The 21,803-nt window shown below is 37.8% G+C and overlaps 1 protein-coding gene across 1 annotated transcript in view; it reads right to left on the bottom strand.

Annotated features, from left to right (window-relative positions):
- Positions 1 to 3,767: 3,767 nt before the first annotated feature.
- Positions 3,768 to 21,803, bottom strand: part of nsun2 (NOP2/Sun RNA methyltransferase 2) — a 32,518-nt gene continuing 14,482 nt past the window's right edge. The window contains exons 13-19 of the mRNA XM_007231711.4: positions 18,259 to 18,413; positions 16,870 to 16,962; positions 14,417 to 14,552; positions 12,526 to 12,606; positions 10,923 to 11,061; positions 10,547 to 10,586; positions 3,768 to 4,620 (exon numbers count right to left, since the gene is read on the bottom strand). Coding sequence (XP_007231773.3) covers positions 4,320 to 4,620; positions 10,547 to 10,586; positions 10,923 to 11,061; positions 12,526 to 12,606; positions 14,417 to 14,552; positions 16,870 to 16,962; positions 18,259 to 18,413 — 945 coding nt within the window. The 3' untranslated portion in view covers positions 3,768 to 4,319. The remainder of the gene's footprint in view (positions 4,621 to 10,546; positions 10,587 to 10,922; positions 11,062 to 12,525; positions 12,607 to 14,416; positions 14,553 to 16,869; positions 16,963 to 18,258; positions 18,414 to 21,803) is intronic.

The following is a 21,803-nucleotide window of genomic DNA, read 5'->3' as shown; positions in this document are numbered from 1 at the left end:
CAAAATTTACTTTATATACTTATATAACCATGTTTGTCCTTGATCTTGTATACATAGCTAAATTTACAGTTAGCATCTGTTCCTGGGTTAAACCTCAACTTAGCCTAGATTTGCAACCCTGTTAATCGCAACCCTGTTACTGTAAGTTACCAAATATATTGCATAATCTAATTTTAAAAAACTGCTTTGATACCTGAGCTTGACAAATCAAACTTTTTGATAGTCTATTACCTGTATTTAATAAATAGATGACTAAAATGATCAAATTGAAGATCAAGATTTTCAGAAGTGACCACCCCTGAAATGTACCAAAATCCTGGAATGTTCCGCTTACAAATTAAACCAATAAAGCATGAAGAATTTGAATTTGAGAAAAAGGCTTTCGCTTTAGGTGAAGAGATGCTGTACACAGTTATTTAATGAGTGGTTTCATTAGCAGCATTAATATGAACTGCAGCAGGGGTGGACGTTAAAAGCTAATGTGCATTATAGCGCATCACTCAATCCTGCCCTTTACTGACTGGACAGCCCCCTGTGTGTGTGTGTGTGTGTGTGTATGGGAAGTGAGAGAGAAAGTGTGAGAGACAGAAATAACTCTACTTGAACGTCCTCAGTTGACTTTTTGAGGACACCCTCCTCCTCCTCCCTTCCTGCAGCATCAGTCTGTGGCCACTACAAAGCTGCTTTCTGGCTCTATCTCCTCCTCCCCGCCGCTGTTGACACATTGTTATGGGAAGGACTCTCTGCATTCAGCTGGAGATTCAGTGTGCTGCACCTTCTTAAGCAGACTGCGACAGTTCTGAGGCAGACTGCAGCCTTTTTCCACCCTGTTCACACTCAGCGTCTTCTTTAATACATCAGAGCCTCTTTAAAGTTGCGGTTATCTCCCAGTTAGCTCCACCGGCATCAACACAGCCTGTACTCTATAATCTCCAAAGAAATGCATTGCCAGTGGGGACGCTCTGGAACAGCTGGATATAAGCTAAAAGTCACCATGTCCAAAAACAAACATTATATAAACCGGTATAAATTTTACGTGAAATTTATTTGATCTGCCAACAACTTTCCAAAAAAAAAGACGATGCAGGAGCTCCATATTCAATGAGCCTGGTCCATATTATCTGAGCATGTTCTCTGTGCAGTGTCCTCGCCTCTGCAATGTCTGCATCTCCTGGCCTGTCCACTGCCTTGTCCCTGAATGTTTTCTGCAACTGAGATTCAGCACATTGCACAGGAGATGCAATAACTTGTTACCATGGTGATGGTGCCAAGGTGAGCAATAGCATCCACATATAAAAGACCCAGGATGCCCCATCAGTTCACCTCAAATGCACCGTTAATGCCTCACACTCTTCAGGCTTGCCAAGTTCAGCACAAAAATCCCACAGGTCCAAAACCTGCCCCAAGCATACCATAGAGAAGCTGAAACTGAAACAGGGTTTTAAATAAAAGAAATAAAATACAAAGGCTTTAATTTACTACACACCTAAATACATGTGCAAACACCAGATATTCTGCTACGTTCTTAAGCTTAAACCCTTTGTATTCAGGCTTGGAATCCATTCAGAAATATTAAAGAAATAAATAAATAATGATTAGATAATGGAAAACAAAAAATATTAGAAACTGGGTTACGCCACAAGAAGCCATACAAAAAGTGCTCACCCTGTTTTCCTATAAAAAGGCTCTTTGTGATACTGTGAGGACAAGCGGTCAGGAAGCTACCGGAGAGAGGTGTTGCTAAGACCAAAAAAAAAAAAGCTTGGGAATCTGGTAAGTCTCTCCTAAGTGTTTATTGTAAAGACAATCGAAACAAAAGCACCCAAAACCAAAAAAGAAATATACATTATATACATATATAAACTATACACTATTTACACTGGCAGGGGTTTAAGGTGTATGGAGTGAATTTTGCGCCAGAAGTTTTACACAAAAAAAAATCTAAAGGAAAAATTGTATGTTGCAAATTTAAAAGAGAAAAAATATATAGCAAATACATATTTTAATATACTTGGTTACTTTATTATTACACAATATTATACACATGCCTAATTTGTGCACTTTTGCCCAAACAGGCTCTTAGAATGAGTGAGACGGGGCATATTTTACCCCTGCAGATAAATCACATTTTCCTCTGTTATTCAGGTTTAATGTAGCTCCACACTTCCTTGGTAGAATCCAGAGAGCCCTGACATTTAACACACAACATTAATAACTTTAAAACTGCACAAGAAGTTTATTAAAATCCACTGTTTAAATCCCATAGCGTAGGTAAATCTCCGGTGCCGCCATTTTAAATTTAAGTCACAATAAATCAACTGCTGAACAGGAATTAATAGGTAGAATATAGATTGCAAAATTAATTTCTTGGAAATGCATGAATTCCAGCTGTTGCTGAAATATCTGGTTACTGTCAATATTAGAATGCACAGAACCAACAACAAATTACATAAACATTGTTTAAAATATTTTACTATTCATCCTTGACGGTTGAATTATTGTTAAAAATTACATTTAAGATGGTTTTAAGTTAGTTTACCTATGCTATGGGATGTAAACAGTGGCTTATAAATTAATTTTAAATGTCAGGGCTCTCTGGTTGGTGGCACGGTGGCGCAGTGGGTAGCACATTCGCCTCACAGCAAGACGGCCTGGGTTCGATTCCCGGTTTCGATTTCCTGTGTGGAGTTTGCACGTTCTCCCCGTGTCTGCGTGGGTTTCCTCCGGGTTCTCCAGTTTCCTCCCACAGTCCAAAGTTCAGGCTAATTGGAACTTGATTGAAATTGCCCCTTAGGTGTGAGTGTGTGAGTGAATGTGTCTGTATTTGTCTTCCCTGCGATGGATTGGCGGTCTGTCCAAGGTGTAGCTTGCCTTCCGCCCGATTTGTGTAGTGTACCTCTTGGTGAAAGATCATTAAAAACATGCCTCTAAGATGCACTCAACATTTTTCCCAGATTACAGATGCTGAGAGGGAAAACAACACTGGACTGAAAGCAGCAGGATTGTTCTTGGATCAAACTGTCCGCCATTTAGTCCTTTTGTCAGTCAGTCAGTCAGTCACTGTTGGCTTTGTTTTTTGTGTGTTGTACCAACAAACAGAGTTGGACTGTAACTGTAAATGATTTTAAGTTCTGATGGAATCATACAGTAGTCTAGTTCCAATATGAAGGCCTTGTAGTGAGCACTTTATTCCCACCTTTGCTGTGAATTGACACAGCCTCAACTGCAGATGTGAAAATGTGGGGAGCCATTGCACATGATCGTAGTGATACAAAGGACACTTCCAGCTCAGTGAATTGTGCAGGACATCCAGCAGCCACATGTTGCCTGACATGGGAGTGCATCCAACTGGCTTTTTTTTAGCAGGATAATGCTCACTTTTACACAGCAATTGTTTCCCAGGGAGGTCTTTACAAAATTGAAACAATTCCTTGGCCATTTCTTTAGCACCAATAGAGCATTTACGGGACCAGCTTTGTCAATTGATGAGTGTGCAACATCTACAGGACCAGCCCAAATTATACTTCTTTCAAAATGCTAAGCTCTAAATAGTGAAGTACACACACATTCAGGCTATGTGTCTGTTCACAGCAACATTAATTCATTGAGTCATCAATCAATTTCTACTTATTGGGATTGTTGGATCTGAGAAAGTGTGAGTGTGTACGCTAAAAGACAATGATTACATGTTTACCCCCCCCAAAAAAATAAAAATAAAAATAACCCACACAAAAACAACTAACACACAAATAAACAACAGCCAAAGCTTTAGTTTTGATTCTTTTTTATTAGGTACCTTTTAATAAAATGGGAAGATGTATTTACAGCATGTCAGACACTAATATGTCAAATTAAATGCATTCTTGACATCCCATCTGAGGGGAAATTTAAAAAAAAGCAGGCCATAGGCCCTCTTTAGCACTTGCTTGCTAAATGTACATTTAGCGGGTTGGCATAAGCTTTGGCTGAAAGCAGGGATTAGCTGAAGCCATCCCTAGCCACCTTCTTTCGTTATCTCCTGAAACAACTGCTTACACAAACAAAAGATACAGTAAAAGCAAGCCAAACTTAAAATAAGAACAACAACAACAAAACCTTTCTAAAAATAAAATTAGTTTTATTGTTCCAATTCCCCCATCTAGGGAAGAATAGGCTAGTCCATGTACTTTCTATAAAAAAGGGGATGATTGCAAAGGCAACTTTCTTAAAGCTTCGTTAGTATTCTCCCTCCGTTTTCTCCACTGTTGGTCAAATCTGGCTCTGGAGTGATCCGTCTTGCTAAAGCTTCACTAACGCTCCACTAACGCTCCACTAACATGTCAAGTGCTGCTCACATCCTCAGAGTTGTTGGTTTTTGATTGTGCTGATCCATTCTGCTCTGTGTCTGACTGCTCCTGCTCTGCAGTGTCCTCCTCCTGACCCGGTTCTTCTGTGTTCTCCGCGTTTCCCTCTTGGCTTTCTGACGCACCTCCCTCCTTCTTGCCTTGCTTGTCCTTGAAAACCTCCACACCGACCATGCGCAGATAGTGGAGGCGCTCGTTGCGAGGCACGAAGGCTCTGATCGAGGTCTTCCCCCTCCAACCGCAAAGCTCAATGGGGCACTGAGGAGCATCGGGGTCCCTACAGATCGGAGGAACAGTGTTACTGTCTTACTCATTAAAAATACATTTTGTTTACAGGAAAACCGAAGTAACTGTTAACCTTGATCTTGTGGTGCACATTTTATTGGATTCATTAAAACATGTTTTGAAACAGTGGGCTAATCATTATTTAATAAACACGAAAATGTGTGAAATAACACACATCAGGGTTAAAACACTTTTTAACCAATACATTTCCATGATTTTTTCATGACTTTACCATGCCTTCAAGGCAAATTTTCTTGACCATACGATACGATCAGTGCAAACATGGACAATACCACCAAAAATCAACCAAAACTGTAATTGAAATTGATTATAGTTGGCTCAAAATGAATGACAATTTTTTTTATAATAAAATGTATATGTCAGATACTGAGAGCTCCATTGTGTAGGGCTAAATTACTGAATTAATTCTGAGATAATGTATTTGTTAGCTCAAAATAAATTTCAGTTGATAAATGGAAACAAGGTTGTGGACCAAATTTCCATGACTTTTCCAAAACTTTAAGTATTTTCATTTTTCCAAAATGTATCCAGGCCTGGAAATTGCTATTCAGACTTTTCAGTTTTTTCAAGACTGTACAAACCCTGAACATGCACTTCTGGACAAGCTAAGAAATACAGAATTTGGTTACCTCCTATTAGAGGAGGTGCCAAACATGGAAGTCAACACAGCTTGATATACCAAGCTGCCAGACTGAGAAACAAGAGATAATCTATATATTATATAAGCAATATTTGATATGCAATATACTAATTAATTTTGAAAAAATGGAAAGTAGCTATAAGAAATGTTTTATAATTTGATATTTACCTAATTTAGGTTCTAATTTAGAACCTTTACATTTTCATGATGGCTTTTTTTAGGAGCTTTATACATTTTTATTGGAATAGCAAAATGAGATGGACAATAAATCCAAATCATAAAATACAGCAAGTCAACAAATTAAATTTCACTAGATTTGAGCTAAATGGTTTTCTCTATTATTAATTATATTTTTGGCCAAACTTTAACTAACACAGATACAGTGAGTCAACAAGGTCTTTATAATGAAGATAAGGATGAAAGATGAGTGATAGATGAGAAGGAGGAGGACAACAGTCTAGTGGAGCTAGTCAGATAATTCCTAAAGACCTGAAGAAGAGGAGAAAGACAGGCTGGGATTAATGAGTGTTGGGACATGCAGGGGGAAGGATGAAGGAAGCATAAAGGGACAGGAGCAAGGACAGCTGGGAGGCAGAAGCGAGAACGCAGTGAAACGGATAAATGGGAGGCAGCCAGCAGCATGAATTTAAAAAGGAACAGGACGACACTACAGAGACAGCATGATCACACAGTGACATCAGAGCTCGCCTTATACCGTGAGCGTAAGCCGAGAGGAGCGCTCACGTCAGTGTGTGCGTGAGCATCTGGGGAGGGGGGCCCACTTACACATATAAAATATTTATTTCATAGATCCACTAAGCCGTCTTTCCGTGTCTGGGTGTGTGATAATCTGACTTGTTTTTACTCATTATACGCAGAACACGCCACTCTGCCGTGCACTGGCCTCTCGCAGAGCGCGGTTTGGGACATTTTATGCTTTTCCGAGATCAGATTTCCTGGAACAGCCCATCAGACACTGGATAAGGAACCACAATCAATCACAGCTGTTAGCCACAACAAAACAACATGCTATCTTAAAGATCAGCATCTAATGAAATACAGACACCAGTTCTGTATTAGCCAGATAAACAGGGCTACAAACACTGGTTCTATAAATGAAATGGAGCTGGGCAATACATCAATATTATATTGTATAGTGATAAATTTTGAATACATTTTGAACCCCTTGAATTTTATCATATGGACAACATGTCTATTAATGAAATAACTGCCTAAAGAACACAGACCCACCCGTACACTTTCGTTAAAAAAAAAAATGTAAAAAAAAACCTGTAAAATTGAATCATGCACAGCAACTAAATGATATAAAATCACTATGCTATGCATAAAAGAGAATATGAATAGGATTAAAAAAATGTCACTCCTGGTGCATTCATGCAAGGCAAGATAAATACTGTGCATCATTATGTTTAAATCATCATTGTCTAATGAAAAACAAGTATTTGTTTTTGCTCATTTTTAAGTTTACTGCATACTTTTACACAAGCTGCCCCTTACACTCGGTCACTTATTGATGAATGAACCAATAGAAATTTTCAGAACGACCAGAAATAAACTCTTTTTACAGTGACTTCCATTGCCCCGGATAGCGCTACTGGAGCAGCATTAGCATTAGCCGCCATCCACAGCACTAGCTGTTTTGATGTTCAGGTGAGTAAATCAGACTGTAGTCTGTGCGTTTATAGTGTTAAAACAAGCTACATGGGACGCTGGCTAATATCGCCTTGGCTTACTGGAACACTTAGGGTTCCTCAGTGTAGCTCTGTCAGGTGGCATTAGCTGCCAACCTCTAGCAGTTATCCGCTAATGCTAATGCTGCAGCTTTAGTGGAAATCTGTAAATCTAAGCTTACTGTAAATAAATCTTTACAGTACGCATAAAATGCCCCTTATAATCTGGTGTACCTTGTGTATGAAAATAGATGTTTATTGATAATATATTGACTGGCATCTCGGCAAAAGGCAAATAATGGTACAATCTAAATGAACAGTGCAAGTATGAGGGTAGTAGCTTAGTCTAACAGCGTAGCAGATAAGTATAATATACACCAAATTGAAAACCTCTAGACTAAAAATAAGAGGAAGATGGATGATCACAAGCCATCAAACCAAGCTGAACTGCTTGGATTTTTGCACCAGGAGTTGCATAAAGGAGGTGGAGGAGAACATGCCAAGATGCATGAAAACTGTGGTTAAAAACCAGGGTTATTCCACCAAATATTATAAGAATAAGATTTCTAAACTCTTAAAACTTTATGAATATGAATTTGCTTTCTTTGCATTATTTGAGGTCTGAAAGCTCTGCATCTTTTTTGTTATTTCAGCCATTTCAAAAAAGTAAAAAAAAACAGGCTGCGCTCCCAAATGCTTCTCACGTGTTGAATCCGCAGAAAATAATCAAAAACTGAAGAGGATCGGACAGCACTCGTATAATATCCAATGTATTTATTAGACTTTAATAAATACATTGTATATTATACGAGTGCTGTCCGATCCTCTTCAATTTTTTATTTCAGCCATTTCTCATTTTCTGCAAATAAACACTCTAAAGGACAATATTTTTCTTTGGAATTTGGGAGAAATGTTATCTGTAGTTTATAGAATAAAACAGCAATGTTCATTTTACTCAAACATATACCTATAAATAGTAAAATCAGAGAAACTTATTCAGAAACTGAAGTGGTCTCCTAATTTTTCCAGAACTGTATATAATGCAGTTGCGCTCTTTTAAAGAGCAATGACGTTTCCTTATTTTAAATACTTTGAGACTTTAAATAAAAGTCATAAAACTTATTAAAACAAAATCAACCATTTAATTTGTGTGAAGAAAAATTAATATACTGAGGTCAGCAAAACTACTGAGGTTATGTTAATATAATAATTGTACAATAAGTCAATACTGTAATTATCATGACAGGCCTACATACCCTTATATGGAATATGCAGATAAGCATCAGTAAGTGAAATATCACACATGCGCACACCAGTCTGCCTCACGCTGACCAATTTTCTTAGCAGTCAGGGCCACTGATGTGAAACATGGCTCTCCACTGAGGCAGACAATGAGCTTTGTGGTGAGCGAGACAATGAGGAGCTATTTGTCTGTGAAGAGAGCGGCTTCATCAGTTCAGGCCCTCTAATTATCACACAGGAGTAGCAATAGTAGAGCACATCCTATCCCTTCACTGTCTGTCGCCCTACTGTTTGATGAATAGCGGAGAGCAGAACATCACACTGCTCTCAGTGTACAAACAAGGCCTTTATTAAGGTTAAAAGCCACAATGTGTCTTATTCACACCCATTACAAAGCTTCCATTAATATTAGTAGTGATAGGGTGAACCGGTTCATTTGTTATAGGCCCTATTCTCCATGTTCCTTGCATACCGTAATACCATCAGGAAATAGAAATGCACCCTAAATAAATAAATAATAAATAATCAGTGTGACACACTGAGATCTGTGAGACACTCAGCCACTGCAATGCTAAACAAATGTGGAGGTTTATCTAAGGAATCATGCTTGCTCTCCATTAATAAATGTTTAGTAAAGCCTTTCTTGGGTAAAATTGTACTAAAACATAGCAGTAATGAAACTTACCTTTTTTCTTTAGATCTGTATCAATTACTACAATTATTTTATGATACATACTTTAGTTGTTAAACTGATTAGCAGTACAATTTGCCTCTGTTACCATATGTTTTGCAATATAAGATGCACTTAAAATCCTTTAATTTCCCCAAGAATCGTCAGTGCGTCTTATAATTCAGTGTACCTTTTGTATGAATTTTACTAGTCAGGTTGCAGTGTTGCAGTGTTATACAGGAGTTTCAGTTTAGTTTTGCAGTATATTCGCTAGATGCTAGCTCTTTTGCCTCTATCTAATATTGTCCTGGTTTACTGGAACATTCAGTTTTCCTCAGTGTAGTGCTGTGAGCAGCATTAGCTGATTAGCTGCTAATGCTATTGCTCCAGCCTTAATGCTGGAGAAATCTGGAAATAGTCACCACAACCACCCAGCAGCAACACCTGCTGAATTAAAAGGAAAACATGGCAACACCTCTGTTCCTTACAATGTGCCTCATAATCCGGTGCACCTTATGTATGAAAATGAACTATAAAACAGACATTCATTGGTACTGCGCCTTATAATGCGAAAAAAAAAAACGTAATCTGCTAAGGCTTATTGTTTTCTAATAGGTGCCTATTAGAAAGGGTGGGTACACAGTTCATTAGTCAGCTTTCTAAGTCAATGAAGAGTCCATTTGCAAAAATAGACAATGTTTGAACAGCATTTTTGTTTTTGTAAATTAATCAATATTGTCATTTTGTGGGGCCAAGACTTCTACGGTTGTTGTCAAGATCGGTACATTTGATTCAGAGTCAAGACCAAGGCATTTATTTTCTTATCTTAGCAATGACTATTACTGCATTATTATTACTTCACTCTTCACTTCAATTTCCTCACTCCTGAAACTGAGACTTAGTCCAGTGTTAAGCTGTGATAAAGGTGTTGCCATGTGGGTCAGCCAGACCTCTTCCTGTACCAGTTTCCTGTATCAGAGTCTTTTGAGGGTGTAGGAAACAAATCTCACTCTCACTCTCTGCCTTCATCTCTAATGTCTCTAAAGAAAATGTTTATACTTTTTTTTTTTTCGGGTAGAGTTATCTGTGTTTGTTTCTTTCTTTAGTTATTATGATGAAAGTATGCTGTGGGTAATTGTGTAAATGCTGCAGCAAAAAAGGAGAAAGAACAAATCTGTTCCAGCACTGCTTTAATACAAACAAAAGCTTTGTAAATAGACATTTTTTTAAAAATCCATTTCCAAAGCTCAGTTTATATCCATAGCTATCTACCAGTTGCAAGTTTTTAACCAATGAATAGTTTGCTAAAAAATACTAATTATGCTAAATCAATTCACAATATTCTTTTTCAATATACCATATATACATTTTTTTACAATACTGATTTTCCATTTTTTTTTAGCTTTTAGTTTGTTTTCCCTAAAAACTTTGGCAGTTTACTACAAAATTTTGCACACTAGATTTTACACTATTTCCGATTATTGACTGGAACTGAAGCACACAAATGGCTTAAATTAAAAGGAAAAATGGTGTTTTAAAACTTTTGACCATTAGTGTAAACAAATACATAAATAAAAGAGCTATATACCATAAAACCCCAATAATGTATGTTCTATACTTAATATTCAACAACCATTAAAAGAGTATCACTTACTTTAGATCTGGTTGGTATCTTAAAACAATGCTGCCCATTTCTGCAAAAAAAAAAAAAAAAAAAAAAAAAAAAAAATCAGTGCACACATATACACACACACACACGCACGCACGCACGCACGCACGCACGCACGCACGCACGCACGCACGCACACTAATTCAACGCATCAGTGCATATGCTGATTCTTTTGAAGGGAAGTGCATGAAGATAAAGATAAAAAGATGGCAGAACAGGAACATCTGGTGTTTGCAGACAGCATGCAGTCCTTGGCCATGACTTCAGTGGCTAAAACTGATCTTTTAAGCCTCAGTGGAGCTGCACGGCCTTCACGTATCTGTGGCAGTCAGAAGCTTCAGGGCACGGCTGGGACACTCACCGAGTTTCTTGGCCTGGGCGTGAGCGTCTTCTCCCAGCCTGCTGAGAAAAGGATTCTCCTCGGTAAGGAGGACCTTCACATCCTCCACACTGATGTTGATCACGCGCGCTCTGATGTAGGGATTGAGCGTGTAAATACCCTACAGAGAGAGAGCCAGCGAGAGAAACAGCAAAACAAGAGAAAGAAAGAAATAAAGAAAGAGAGAAGGTCAACTGTATTTTTTTTAACATTGCTCTATTCACCATTGCTGAATGTTGATTTTAAGTGACTAGATTTTTTATATTGTTTTATATATTATCTTGATTTAGATAAATTGTACGCTCATTTTTTATTTTAATGCACTACAATCAGAGCTATACAATTTTAACTACAACAAGATATACCATTTCACAATAACATTGAAATGAAAAAGTTCTCCCACAGCAAACGTATTATAGAATTTGCCGGTCATACCAGTTATTTTTTTGGATCCTATAGCGTCAAATATACACATTAGCCTTGTTTCTATTCTACTTCATTATATAGAAATGAAGCAGAAAATGTCCGTCATGTTGTTGATCAGTTTCAACAAGAGTCTGTGCAGTTGAAACCAGAGACAGAACCACCAGGGGTAAGCCCTTGTTGGAGAAATTGACTTGGGCTGTAGTAAAGTATGATGGGTAGAGTCTTTTGTTGAATAGTCCACCTTCGTGTACCCCCAGCATTCTGAAATACAGCACTTTTAGCTGATTGTCCCAACAGGCTTACAATGCTAGAAATGGGGGCATAGTCCTAATTTTGTGACTTAATTTCAAGATGGTGGCGCCTGAAGAAATACTGATACCTGCTAATTAATAAAGTACCTGTGCACTTTTAAAGTGCCTAGTTTTAAATGTTCCATTGAAGTGTGAAACGTTTTTGAGCTTGTTTATGGAGTAAAAATAGCTTTTTTTTTTTTCTAAAGTTGGGGGCATTGGCTAAAAACGCTGTATTTCAGAGTGCTGGTGTAAATGGAGGTGGGCTATTTGAAAAATTTTGTACACGTTATCATGTTTTACTACGACCCAAGTCCATTTCAACATCAAATTTCTCCTTTAAGGACAGCGGAATTTTTGAGGCCATGTCAGAGGTGGGTGAAATAGCACCAAGATAATTTCAGGAATATTTTAATGCAACAAAAATAATGTTATTTTATTTACTGTAAATAAAATTTTAATATATTCCATATTCAATATATTAAAAAAAGTTAATCTATTCCACAAACAATAATTTACAGAGACCCTGATTTTGTACAAAATCATAGTGTAACAAAATACAAAAAAGTAACAAAAAGCAATAGAACATTGCATATTTGCATATTCACTGCAAACAATTAAAATGTAATACAATAAACAGCAAAACATTTTTTTGTTGCTATTATCACAATATAAATTTGTAAAAGATACAATATGGCATACCCCTAGGCCATGTCCACACATTGTTTGGGTACATTAGAAGGCCTGAGATTCATCTTCCATTATTGGTCCACTGCCTCATCACCAACAAAGACTGCAGCAAGGTCTGTTCCTTGTCTGCACTGAGTAATTATATAGAACATGATCTGTTATAGGTGATCAGGTCCTACCTCCTGGGCCAGTCTGAAGGCGCAGCCAAACTGTTCCCCGTCGTTATTTCTCGACCACACTTTCACTCCTGTGTTGATGACCTGGGGAGCACAGACATTAAGGATGAGTGAGGAGCAAGAACTGAGGAGCATGTGATCACAAAAGAACATTCAGAAGCAAATGACATTTAGTGAAGTGTCTCCATCCTCTTCGGAATGATTTGCCTTGGTCTTAAATGTCAGCCCGGCCCACTCTCAGCTGCGGACTCATTATTTTAAATCAGCAGATGGCCGGCTAAAGCATCGGCCTGACCTCCAGAATGGAAGCGGCGGAAGACGCAGCCGGCTCGGAGGAGCTACTGTTCGAGGCCCATCTGCTGGAGTGCCAGGCTGAATCACTTCTACAGGTGAAGAGTGTTTTAGCCCTCAGGCTGCCTTCAGTCAGGCACCTTTACAGTGCGCCCATGCGTATCTGCGCTCATTTTGGATCAGTATAATTATTGTATGAACCGTTTGAACCTTTTAAAAATTAAAGATTTGAAAAAGGTCTTAAACATGCGCTTATCTGGACAGTTGGACACAGTCAAAGTGCAGATGCTTTTTTATAGCTGTAGGGTAAAACAAGCAATGTATGCAAAAGCTATATTGCCCAAGGCCTTTAAAACTCAAAGTTCAGTACATTCTTTACTTCTTTGGTGTGTACAGTATTTAATTATGTAAAGTGTTTACAAATAAAGACGTATTAAAACACTGATTCCAAAGGCTTTTAGTCAACGGCCCATCCTGTCTGGCAAATCCTCCAAATGCTTTCGAAAGAGCAGAAGAATTTCAACTGCAAAGCATAGTGGTGGATGTGTGACCTTTTTAGGATGCTTTTCTGAATCGAAACCTGGCCTTCTTGCGACCACTAAGGAAACTGAAGGTGATTCCACAGTAGTGCTGGAGATTATAGTCTTTGGGCTCATAGTAACTCCCACAGTATTTTTATTTTTTTTCGTTCCTTGAAAGTTGAAAATAAAACTGACAACTGCATTTAATGGGAATATTTTATGTGGGACAAGGTTTATAATTGTATTTGATAGATATGTTAACCATTAATATAGGTTTAGGGTTTAAGGAATTAAAAATAATCACAATTTAAATCACAAATCGCACTATTCTGTGGAAAAATCACACTTAGATATTTTGCCCAAATTGTGCAGCCCTATGCCACAGCAATCTAAGGTCAGGAGCAGACCTGCAGGGGTATGCATTTTTTACACAATTACCCTAAAAGATGTACAACATAATTACAATTACAAATACAATGGGTCACAAACTAGTGCACAGGCACTGGATGGCATTTAAACTCAGATTTCATATTTTAAACCAAGTAAAATTTAAGCTGTTTTTATGAGCTGGATTGCTCACTGATAGATGTTGGCAGACAGAGAAACTGAGCCTTGCTGTTTGCTATAAAATGTTTATCATATCTGTAGTTTATTCTTAACATACATTTTAAAGCCCAGAGTAGAGAGTTGGCTGAACCTAGTCACAAGCATTTCAGCTAAGTTAAAGCCATGATGCTAACAGATACAGCAGCCTGAGCTGTGTTGGAGTGATTGAACTGCAAATGCTAACAGTCAGCCTTAGCAAGATGGAAGGTGTTAGCTATGATGCTGACTGGTTTTCCAATCTCAGTCTCTCAGGTGGGTAGGACGGCCCTCCCCCTCCCCCTTATTAGTCAAACTGATGCAAATATCTTTTCTTTTCCAAGCACCTTGAGCTGTTAAGTTCATTAAAAAAATAATGCAGCACAGCTTTATATGACTCAAAGTACATGCTAGCAATTACCTTCCCAGCACTGACAGCATGCATTGTGTAACTGCGGGAGAATTGTGGGAGGAAAAACCACTCCACTGTTTGCACTCACTTTCATCCTCTCACTGTTGTTAAGGAGGACATTGCGTAGCTCCTTGGACACCATATACAAATGCCTCTTCTTCCCTTCATGAGTCCTAGTCAGCACATTCAGCTTTGGGAAGTCTGAAGACAGGTTATAGAACGTCCTGGAACAAAGAAACAAACGCGCACATACACACAGTCAGTCAAACAGCAAACAGTCGTGAAGAAAGAAAAGCTCACACTCACACATGCACAAACACACACACAGCATTAAACATACTGTGCCATATGGTGCAGAGGCAGAAGTCGATCTGGTTGAGTTGTTCGAGTGTGAGTGGCTAAATCAAAGTGGCGTGTTGCCAAGAGTATAGCTATGTGCATCTGTCTTCATACACACTACATCAAACACTGAATAAAAAAAAATCCCTTTTGTGGCACAAGTGGAGGTTTTATCTTAAGGAATGAGAGAATTCTCTTCAAGAGGTTAGAGAGAGAAAATCTGGAAATCTGGAATCCAACCAACGCGTAAAACAAAACTGACACATTCAGCGTAAACTCTGCCACTGTAAATACACTCAGAGTGTGATCACAGCTTCAAATGGTAAAAGATAAAGACTGGGCCAAATCACATACACAAACACACTTTCACACTGTGACAGAATGCATGAATAAATGTAGACACCCCAGAGTAAATGTCACATTCTGTTTTTCTAAATGAAACAATCTCGAAATTAAAAAACTCGAAACACAAAAATAAATAAATAAAATGTAATTTTTACAAGCACTTTTCACTTTTTTAAAAACACTATTCTCTATTAATTTGCTGTATTGTTACATTCCACATTGTATAACCTTGTTAAACAAATAGAGCGTTGTAAATAGAGCAGGACAATATATTAATATTTTATTGTATCGTGATCAATTTTATCTCATCAACAATATGCCTACCAAGGACACCCCGGCTGCTGCGCTCCTCCAGCGTCGCCTAGTTTAGCTAAACATTCACACAAAGCAATCCAGCATTTTCTCATACAAAGATCCCTAATAGTGGAACAAGCTACATACTACTTCCAGATCAGGAGCGCCCCTCACTATCTTTAAGAAACTCCTGAAGACAGAGCTCTTCAAAGAGCACTTACTCTCCTAACACCTCTAACAAACTAACTAGTTCTAACCTCATTTCCTTCTTCCCCTTCTTCACTCCTCTATCCAATTATTTCCCCTTGGTCTCCTTCAGGCCCTATCTAAAATGTTCTTTTATTTCTAATGCACATCATTATTTGTTGCAAGTTGTGTGTTTGAATTAAAGCATCCGCTGTTATGTAATGTAACATAACGTAATGTAATGATCACTGTTTAAAGAACACTGATCAAACTGTACATTCCATTACAAAAAGTGAAAACATCCTGTTAAATTGTAATTTGCTGCAAAAAGTATATTATATATCTTAAGAATTTTAAGAATCCACCACTCCTGGTAGAGTTTGATAGTTAGTCAAAACACGATTAATAAATGTGCATCATAAGATTACATTCAAATACTGTGCTAAAAATGTTTTGTTGTATTGGCTAGCTCTATCAGTGCATGACACCAAGGGTGGAGGCTTTTACACTGTTCATATCGATACTGGAATTAGAACATATCAACCTAAATTAAGACATATACAGCTCTGGAAAAATTTAAGAGACCACTTAAAAATTATGAATTTCTTTCATTTTACCAAATAGACAACTTCTGGATTATAACCAAGAGGAAGATGGATGATCACAAGCCATCAAACCAAGCTGAACTGCTTGATTTTTTGCACCAGGAGTGGCATAAAGTTATCCAAAAACAGTGTGTAAGACTGGTGGAGGAGAACATGCCAAGATGCATGAAAACTAAGATAAAAACCAGGGATATTCCACCAAATATTGATTTGATTTGATTTTCTTTTTTGGAATTTGGGAGAAAGATTGTCCGTAGTTTATAGAATAAGACAACAATATTTATTTTACTCAAACATATACCTATAAATAGCAAAATCAGAGAAACTGATTAAGAAACTGAACTGGTCACTTAATATCAATTTTGATCATATCTTCCATCACTATTTGTAAATGTCAAATTCTATGCATGTTTTTGTATCGTCTTTTTGTTAAACTAAGCAGTTAATCAGTACTTGATGCATAAAAACAGATGCAATTTGAGGAGCCCAAACCTTTAACTATGACAGTATATCAAATACAAATATTATATACTAACCAAAATCCTAAGATATATAAAATATATATAAGAACACATGGTTTAGTGTCCCTTGTTCGAACATTATTCTCCTGACAGTCTCTTAACCTTGCTTCACTCTGAAAATGTACCACACACACACTTTAGCAAACCTTTGAGACAAGAGCACACAGTCTACAGACGTCAGAGCAAATGGTTGTCAGACCAGCGAGTGCATGTACACATGGCACAGGCTCGGTAAGTGTTGAAGCACTCACTGGATTGGTGGGAACACAGGGTCATCCTCAGTCAGAAACACAAAGGGATCCTCTTTGAAACCAAACAGCTTCATCTTCTTTGAAGGCGGGGGCCTGAAACAGAGCACATCGCGTCAGGGGAAACCACAAGGGCCAGCACAAGTAAGCAACAAACACAGTACGTTTAACCCAATGACTACCCTGTGATGTTGGTCGGCTTTATTTGTTTATTCGTTAACCACTCACTGTTTTGTTTGATGTAAAGTGACTGAAAAACTTTATACTTTTGTCAAATTCCTTCTTTTTCTTCCAATTTCAACTCCTTAAATCACAGTGGATTATATGAGGACTGTGTGAGTGCGGATATCTTTTTGCTGTGGTAGGGTTAGTGTGCAAAAGCCATTAAACATGCTAATGTTAACATTTTACCACATAATTAACTACAGTCTGTACTAGGGCTGGGCGACATGGAAAAAAATCTTATCACGATATAGCTTTTCATATCAGCCGATATCGATATATAATCACGGTATAAATCAAATTACTTTCTGCTAGACTTAAAGGTTTCTTTTTACTCATAAGTGCCAGAATAAGGGAGTTACGGCCAAAATCACTAGCAGGCTCAGAGCCTTGTGGACAGACACTAGGATGTCCACATCTTGTCAGGTGGGTACAAGGTGCTCAGACAGCTTTTAAATTAATTTTACAAAAAAAAGTCATTATACATCCACACAGGTCCGGAACCAACCCCCCCATAATATATCAACTTAAAACAAATTCAGACCCTTTACATTATTTGTCTGTTTAATTTAAATTGCAATAGCACCTGGATTTTTACAAAAATTATATTTAATGAAAGGATTATTCCCCTCCCTGAATGCAGGCAATTACATAAAGCAAAATACAAGAGTATATCACAGTGTTCATTTTGACAGGGGATTTTGATACAGTTTAGTCTTAGTCTTTTGACTAAAATGTATAATAGTTTTTGTCTATTGGATAATATTAGTTATAACATTCTGGGCTGAGCAGTTCAGCGCGCTGCGCCTGTTCACAGAGCTACTTAAACGGGAAATAAAAAATAAAAGTTTATCGAATGCTATCGACCGGCTTATTATAGTTATCGCAATATATATTTATCTCGATAACTATCGATATCTTTTTATTGCCCAGCACTAGTCTGTACAAACTGTACAAGGGTAGGGCTGGGTATTGTTTTAAAATTTGCGAATGGGCAATGAGACAGCGCAAACGAGCGAGTTAACTGTACTCGCAAAACAAATCTAAAACGCTCAGTAATATAAAAAAACTGGATAACTAAAGAAAGTGCATATGAGAAAAGGTGAAGGTGGCGGGTTGGGACACACACACACAGCCTTGTTCAAGAAAAGTGCAGCTTCTGCCACTCACCCACACACTCCGTCTTTCTTAGCTTCTGGCTCCGGGGGGTTTTCTGAAGCATCAGATATACAGGGGGGTTCCTCACTGGGGGTCTCCCCATCTCCCTCTTCAGCAGGAGGCTCCTCTGGTTGGGCTGTGGAGGGGGTGGCCCCCTTGTTCCTGAGCTGGATAAAGGAAGAAAGGCAAGAGTGAGAAAAGGTTGTGAGTTATTTTAGGAGGGTTTTTTTCTGCTGCAGGAACCTTAAAAAAAGGTGTGTAGAAGAGATCATTAACCAGAAGTAAAACGTAAACGTATAAAAAGTAAAACGTGAGACAGCACAAGAGGGAGACACAGACATACAGAGAGACAGAGAGAGGCAGAGGAAAAAAAAGAGCAAAAAAAAAAAAACAGTAAAAGGTCAGTGACAATGATTATACTATTTTATGTCCTATTTTAAAAAATCCTCCTCGACTTAAAAGAAATCAGGCTTTGTTTTCTGAATCTTGTGGAGAGCACACAGGAAAGCTTTTTTTTCCTGGTGACTTCTACTTGAAGGTCATGTTTGTGCAAGGATCACTGCACAGTAGAAGAGTGCACTACTTTTCTATATTCAGTTACATCTTCCTGAAGGGTTTGTGTTGTGCTCTGCCTTTCAATACCTCCAACCTTCCCATCAACTGGCATTACTTCACTTAGGAAAAATCTAAAATCTAAAAACCCATCTTACAAGCTTAGAGTTCACCTGCTTAATAGTAATCAATTATTTACACCGTTAGACATGCTAGGCAGCTGCTTAGAGGAGCCCTGGCTGCTAGTTGGAGAAGTCAGAGCACTTGAAATTAAATGTATAAATGTATACATGACCTAGACTTTGCTAATGACTTAGAATAAGTAATAGTCATAAAGTTATATAAGGTCAAAGACATGCCAAAACCTGTACATAGCTCTTCAAATGGGTGAAGCTGGTTGATCAGCATTATATATAGGTTTATGGTTGTAGACCAGGTAAACCATCAAATAAAACAATTAATCTGACCAAGCTAGAAAACCAGTATGAACAAGCTTAAATGAGAAATCTGGTGTGAAATGGGTGTAGTGAAACATAATAATGAGCATTAACTTTCGCCAAACAGCCCACCTTTGTTCACCCCCAGCATTCTGAAATACAGCACTTTTAGTCTGTTAGGGGTTCCTTAGGGGCTTGACTAATCGTGACTTAATTTCACTTAATTTTCTTTTTTAATAAACTTCTTGTGCATTTTTTAAAGTTCTCAGTGCCTCATTGTAAATGTGGGGGCTTTTAGATATCTACAAGTGAAGCGTGGAGCAACTTTGAGCTTGATAATGGTAAAAAAATAGCAATTTCTTTGAATGGGCAACTCTATGCCCGTATTGCTAGCATTGTAAGTTTGTTGGGAGCATTGGCTAAAAGCGCTGTATTTCAAAAAGCTGGGGCAAACAGAGGTGGGCTATTTAACAAAGGTTTGTACTCGTCCTGTTTCACTTTAACCCAAGTCCATTTCACACTGGATTTCTACTTTAAGCATGCTAGCAAGCGGCTGGCTAGCAAAACCAGTTATGGCCACATGGCTACACAGGTTGGGCAGCATGAACAAAATTAAAAGAAGTAACCACACAGCTGGACGAGAGATAGTTAATCAGACAGTTTACCAGTATAGGGTATGTTTACCTCCTTTACCAGCATTACAACCACACTCAGCACCAAAAACACCTTAGATAATCTGAAACCAGTCAGTTTCTGGGCTCATTAAAAGGCAGAAGTTCACTCTCTTCCCTCTCAAACTGAGCAGAATCTACAGTAAATCCCTGTTTCAGGAGCTGCAGCACAGAGCTCTCTGTAGCAGGCTTAAGCCCTGCATAGCCTCGGGGCTCAGAGAGAAATATCCAAATCATCAACACAGAAATTCAGCTTTCTTTCTCTCTCACTCTCTCACTCTCTCACTCTCTCACTCTCTCACTCTCTCACTCTCTCACTCTCTCACTCTCTCACTCTCAGTCAAATCAAATCCAAGCAGGAATTCTGCTCCACAGACGTAAGATCCTCTAAACAGTTGTTATAAACTAACCTGATTAATCAAGTGTACACAGAATCAAAAGCAGAAGTATAAGGAACAATCTGTTCCAAATCTGTAGAGAACTCAAATCTGCATACTTTCACAGAAAGGAAAACCTTCATTGCTTTAAATGGAAGTTCATGCTAAATTAATTCTGGATTAAATTTATGCTGGACCATTTAACAGGATTTTTTTATTTTTGGCAAAAACAGATGCAATATTCTTCAAAAACAGCAAAGAATATGCTCCTGTACACACCTGTTCACTTCAAGCATCTTGAATATCAAGATTATAGGCCAAGTCACATACAATGAATGTGTAAAAACAGCTAAGACCAATTTAAAACAGACACACATCCAATCATTTAAACTTGAAATGGAAAGATAAATCAGCTATGTATTGTATTTATCATGGCAAATCTTAGCCAAAATACACGTTTGGCAATAATTAGGCCTGTCACAATACGATTTTTTTGAGGACAATATATTGTCCCAGAAATTATTGCGATACACAATATTTTTTGTCATTTTAGGACTATTTAATGCCACCAACATAATGATATCAGAATAGCATAAAAAAACAATTATACACTTTTTGAAGAAAACAAAATTCAGATCATTTATTATAATACGTTTGGGAATTATATACTTGTTTCTTCACCTACTTTAGTCCACACTTTGTGTATGGAGTCACAGTTATGGAAGCATGACTGGCTAAAATACTGTTACCTGTTATATATGTGAACAAACATACAAACAAACACAATAGACGATATCACAATCATCAAACAATATTGAGGTCATGTTCATTTATTGTACGATAAATCGATATTGCAATAATTGTGACAGGCCTAGCCGATATTTCACGATCACACCATACTGAAGAAGTTATCACTGTGGCTACAGCCGCTGGCTTAATGACAGCCAGTCAACGCTACAGGCTCATCTTTGCCGCTTTGAAGTTTGTTTTGTTTATTTTGTGTTGTTTTGTGTAAGACTCCTAACTTCGCTCGTCAACAGTGCATCTTTCAGTACAATCAGTGAGTAGCAGAGCTAACAAACACCTCTGTTCACACAAACCAGCAAACGACCACATTTAAACCCCATCAAAGTACAGAAGCAATCAGAAAGGTAAAGCAATCATGTTCAAAATAATGTTTCCAGCGCTGGATAAGCAGCACTTTCTGGTTGTTTTCCACTTTAAGCTCTTACTATTGGCTGTTTTAAAAAGATTGATGAGCTCGTGTTAGGATCCCTCTGTTCTTGCAGTATTGGCATCTCAATTTGAATTAGAAATTATTATTTTTCTTTTAAACTAAAGTCTTAAAAATGAATCTATACATATCTAGATTTTGAAAAAAATTTTAATGTGTGAGCTGAGCACTTTTGTTTATTTACAGTCAGCTTAGATGCAGCAGTTTGTTGAGAGATGGCCGAAATTAGGTGAAAATTCCTGGAATATTTAAACGTAGCACCTTTCCCCGCCCTTGATCAGTATCA

Source organism: Astyanax mexicanus, chromosome 3 (assembly GCF_023375975.1).
Source record: "Astyanax mexicanus isolate ESR-SI-001 chromosome 3, AstMex3_surface, whole genome shotgun sequence".
Taxonomy (NCBI): domain Eukaryota; kingdom Metazoa; phylum Chordata; class Actinopteri; order Characiformes; family Acestrorhamphidae; genus Astyanax; species Astyanax mexicanus.
The sequence above is the reverse complement of the archived record's forward strand: the minus strand, read 5'-3'. Positions and strand labels throughout refer to the sequence as shown.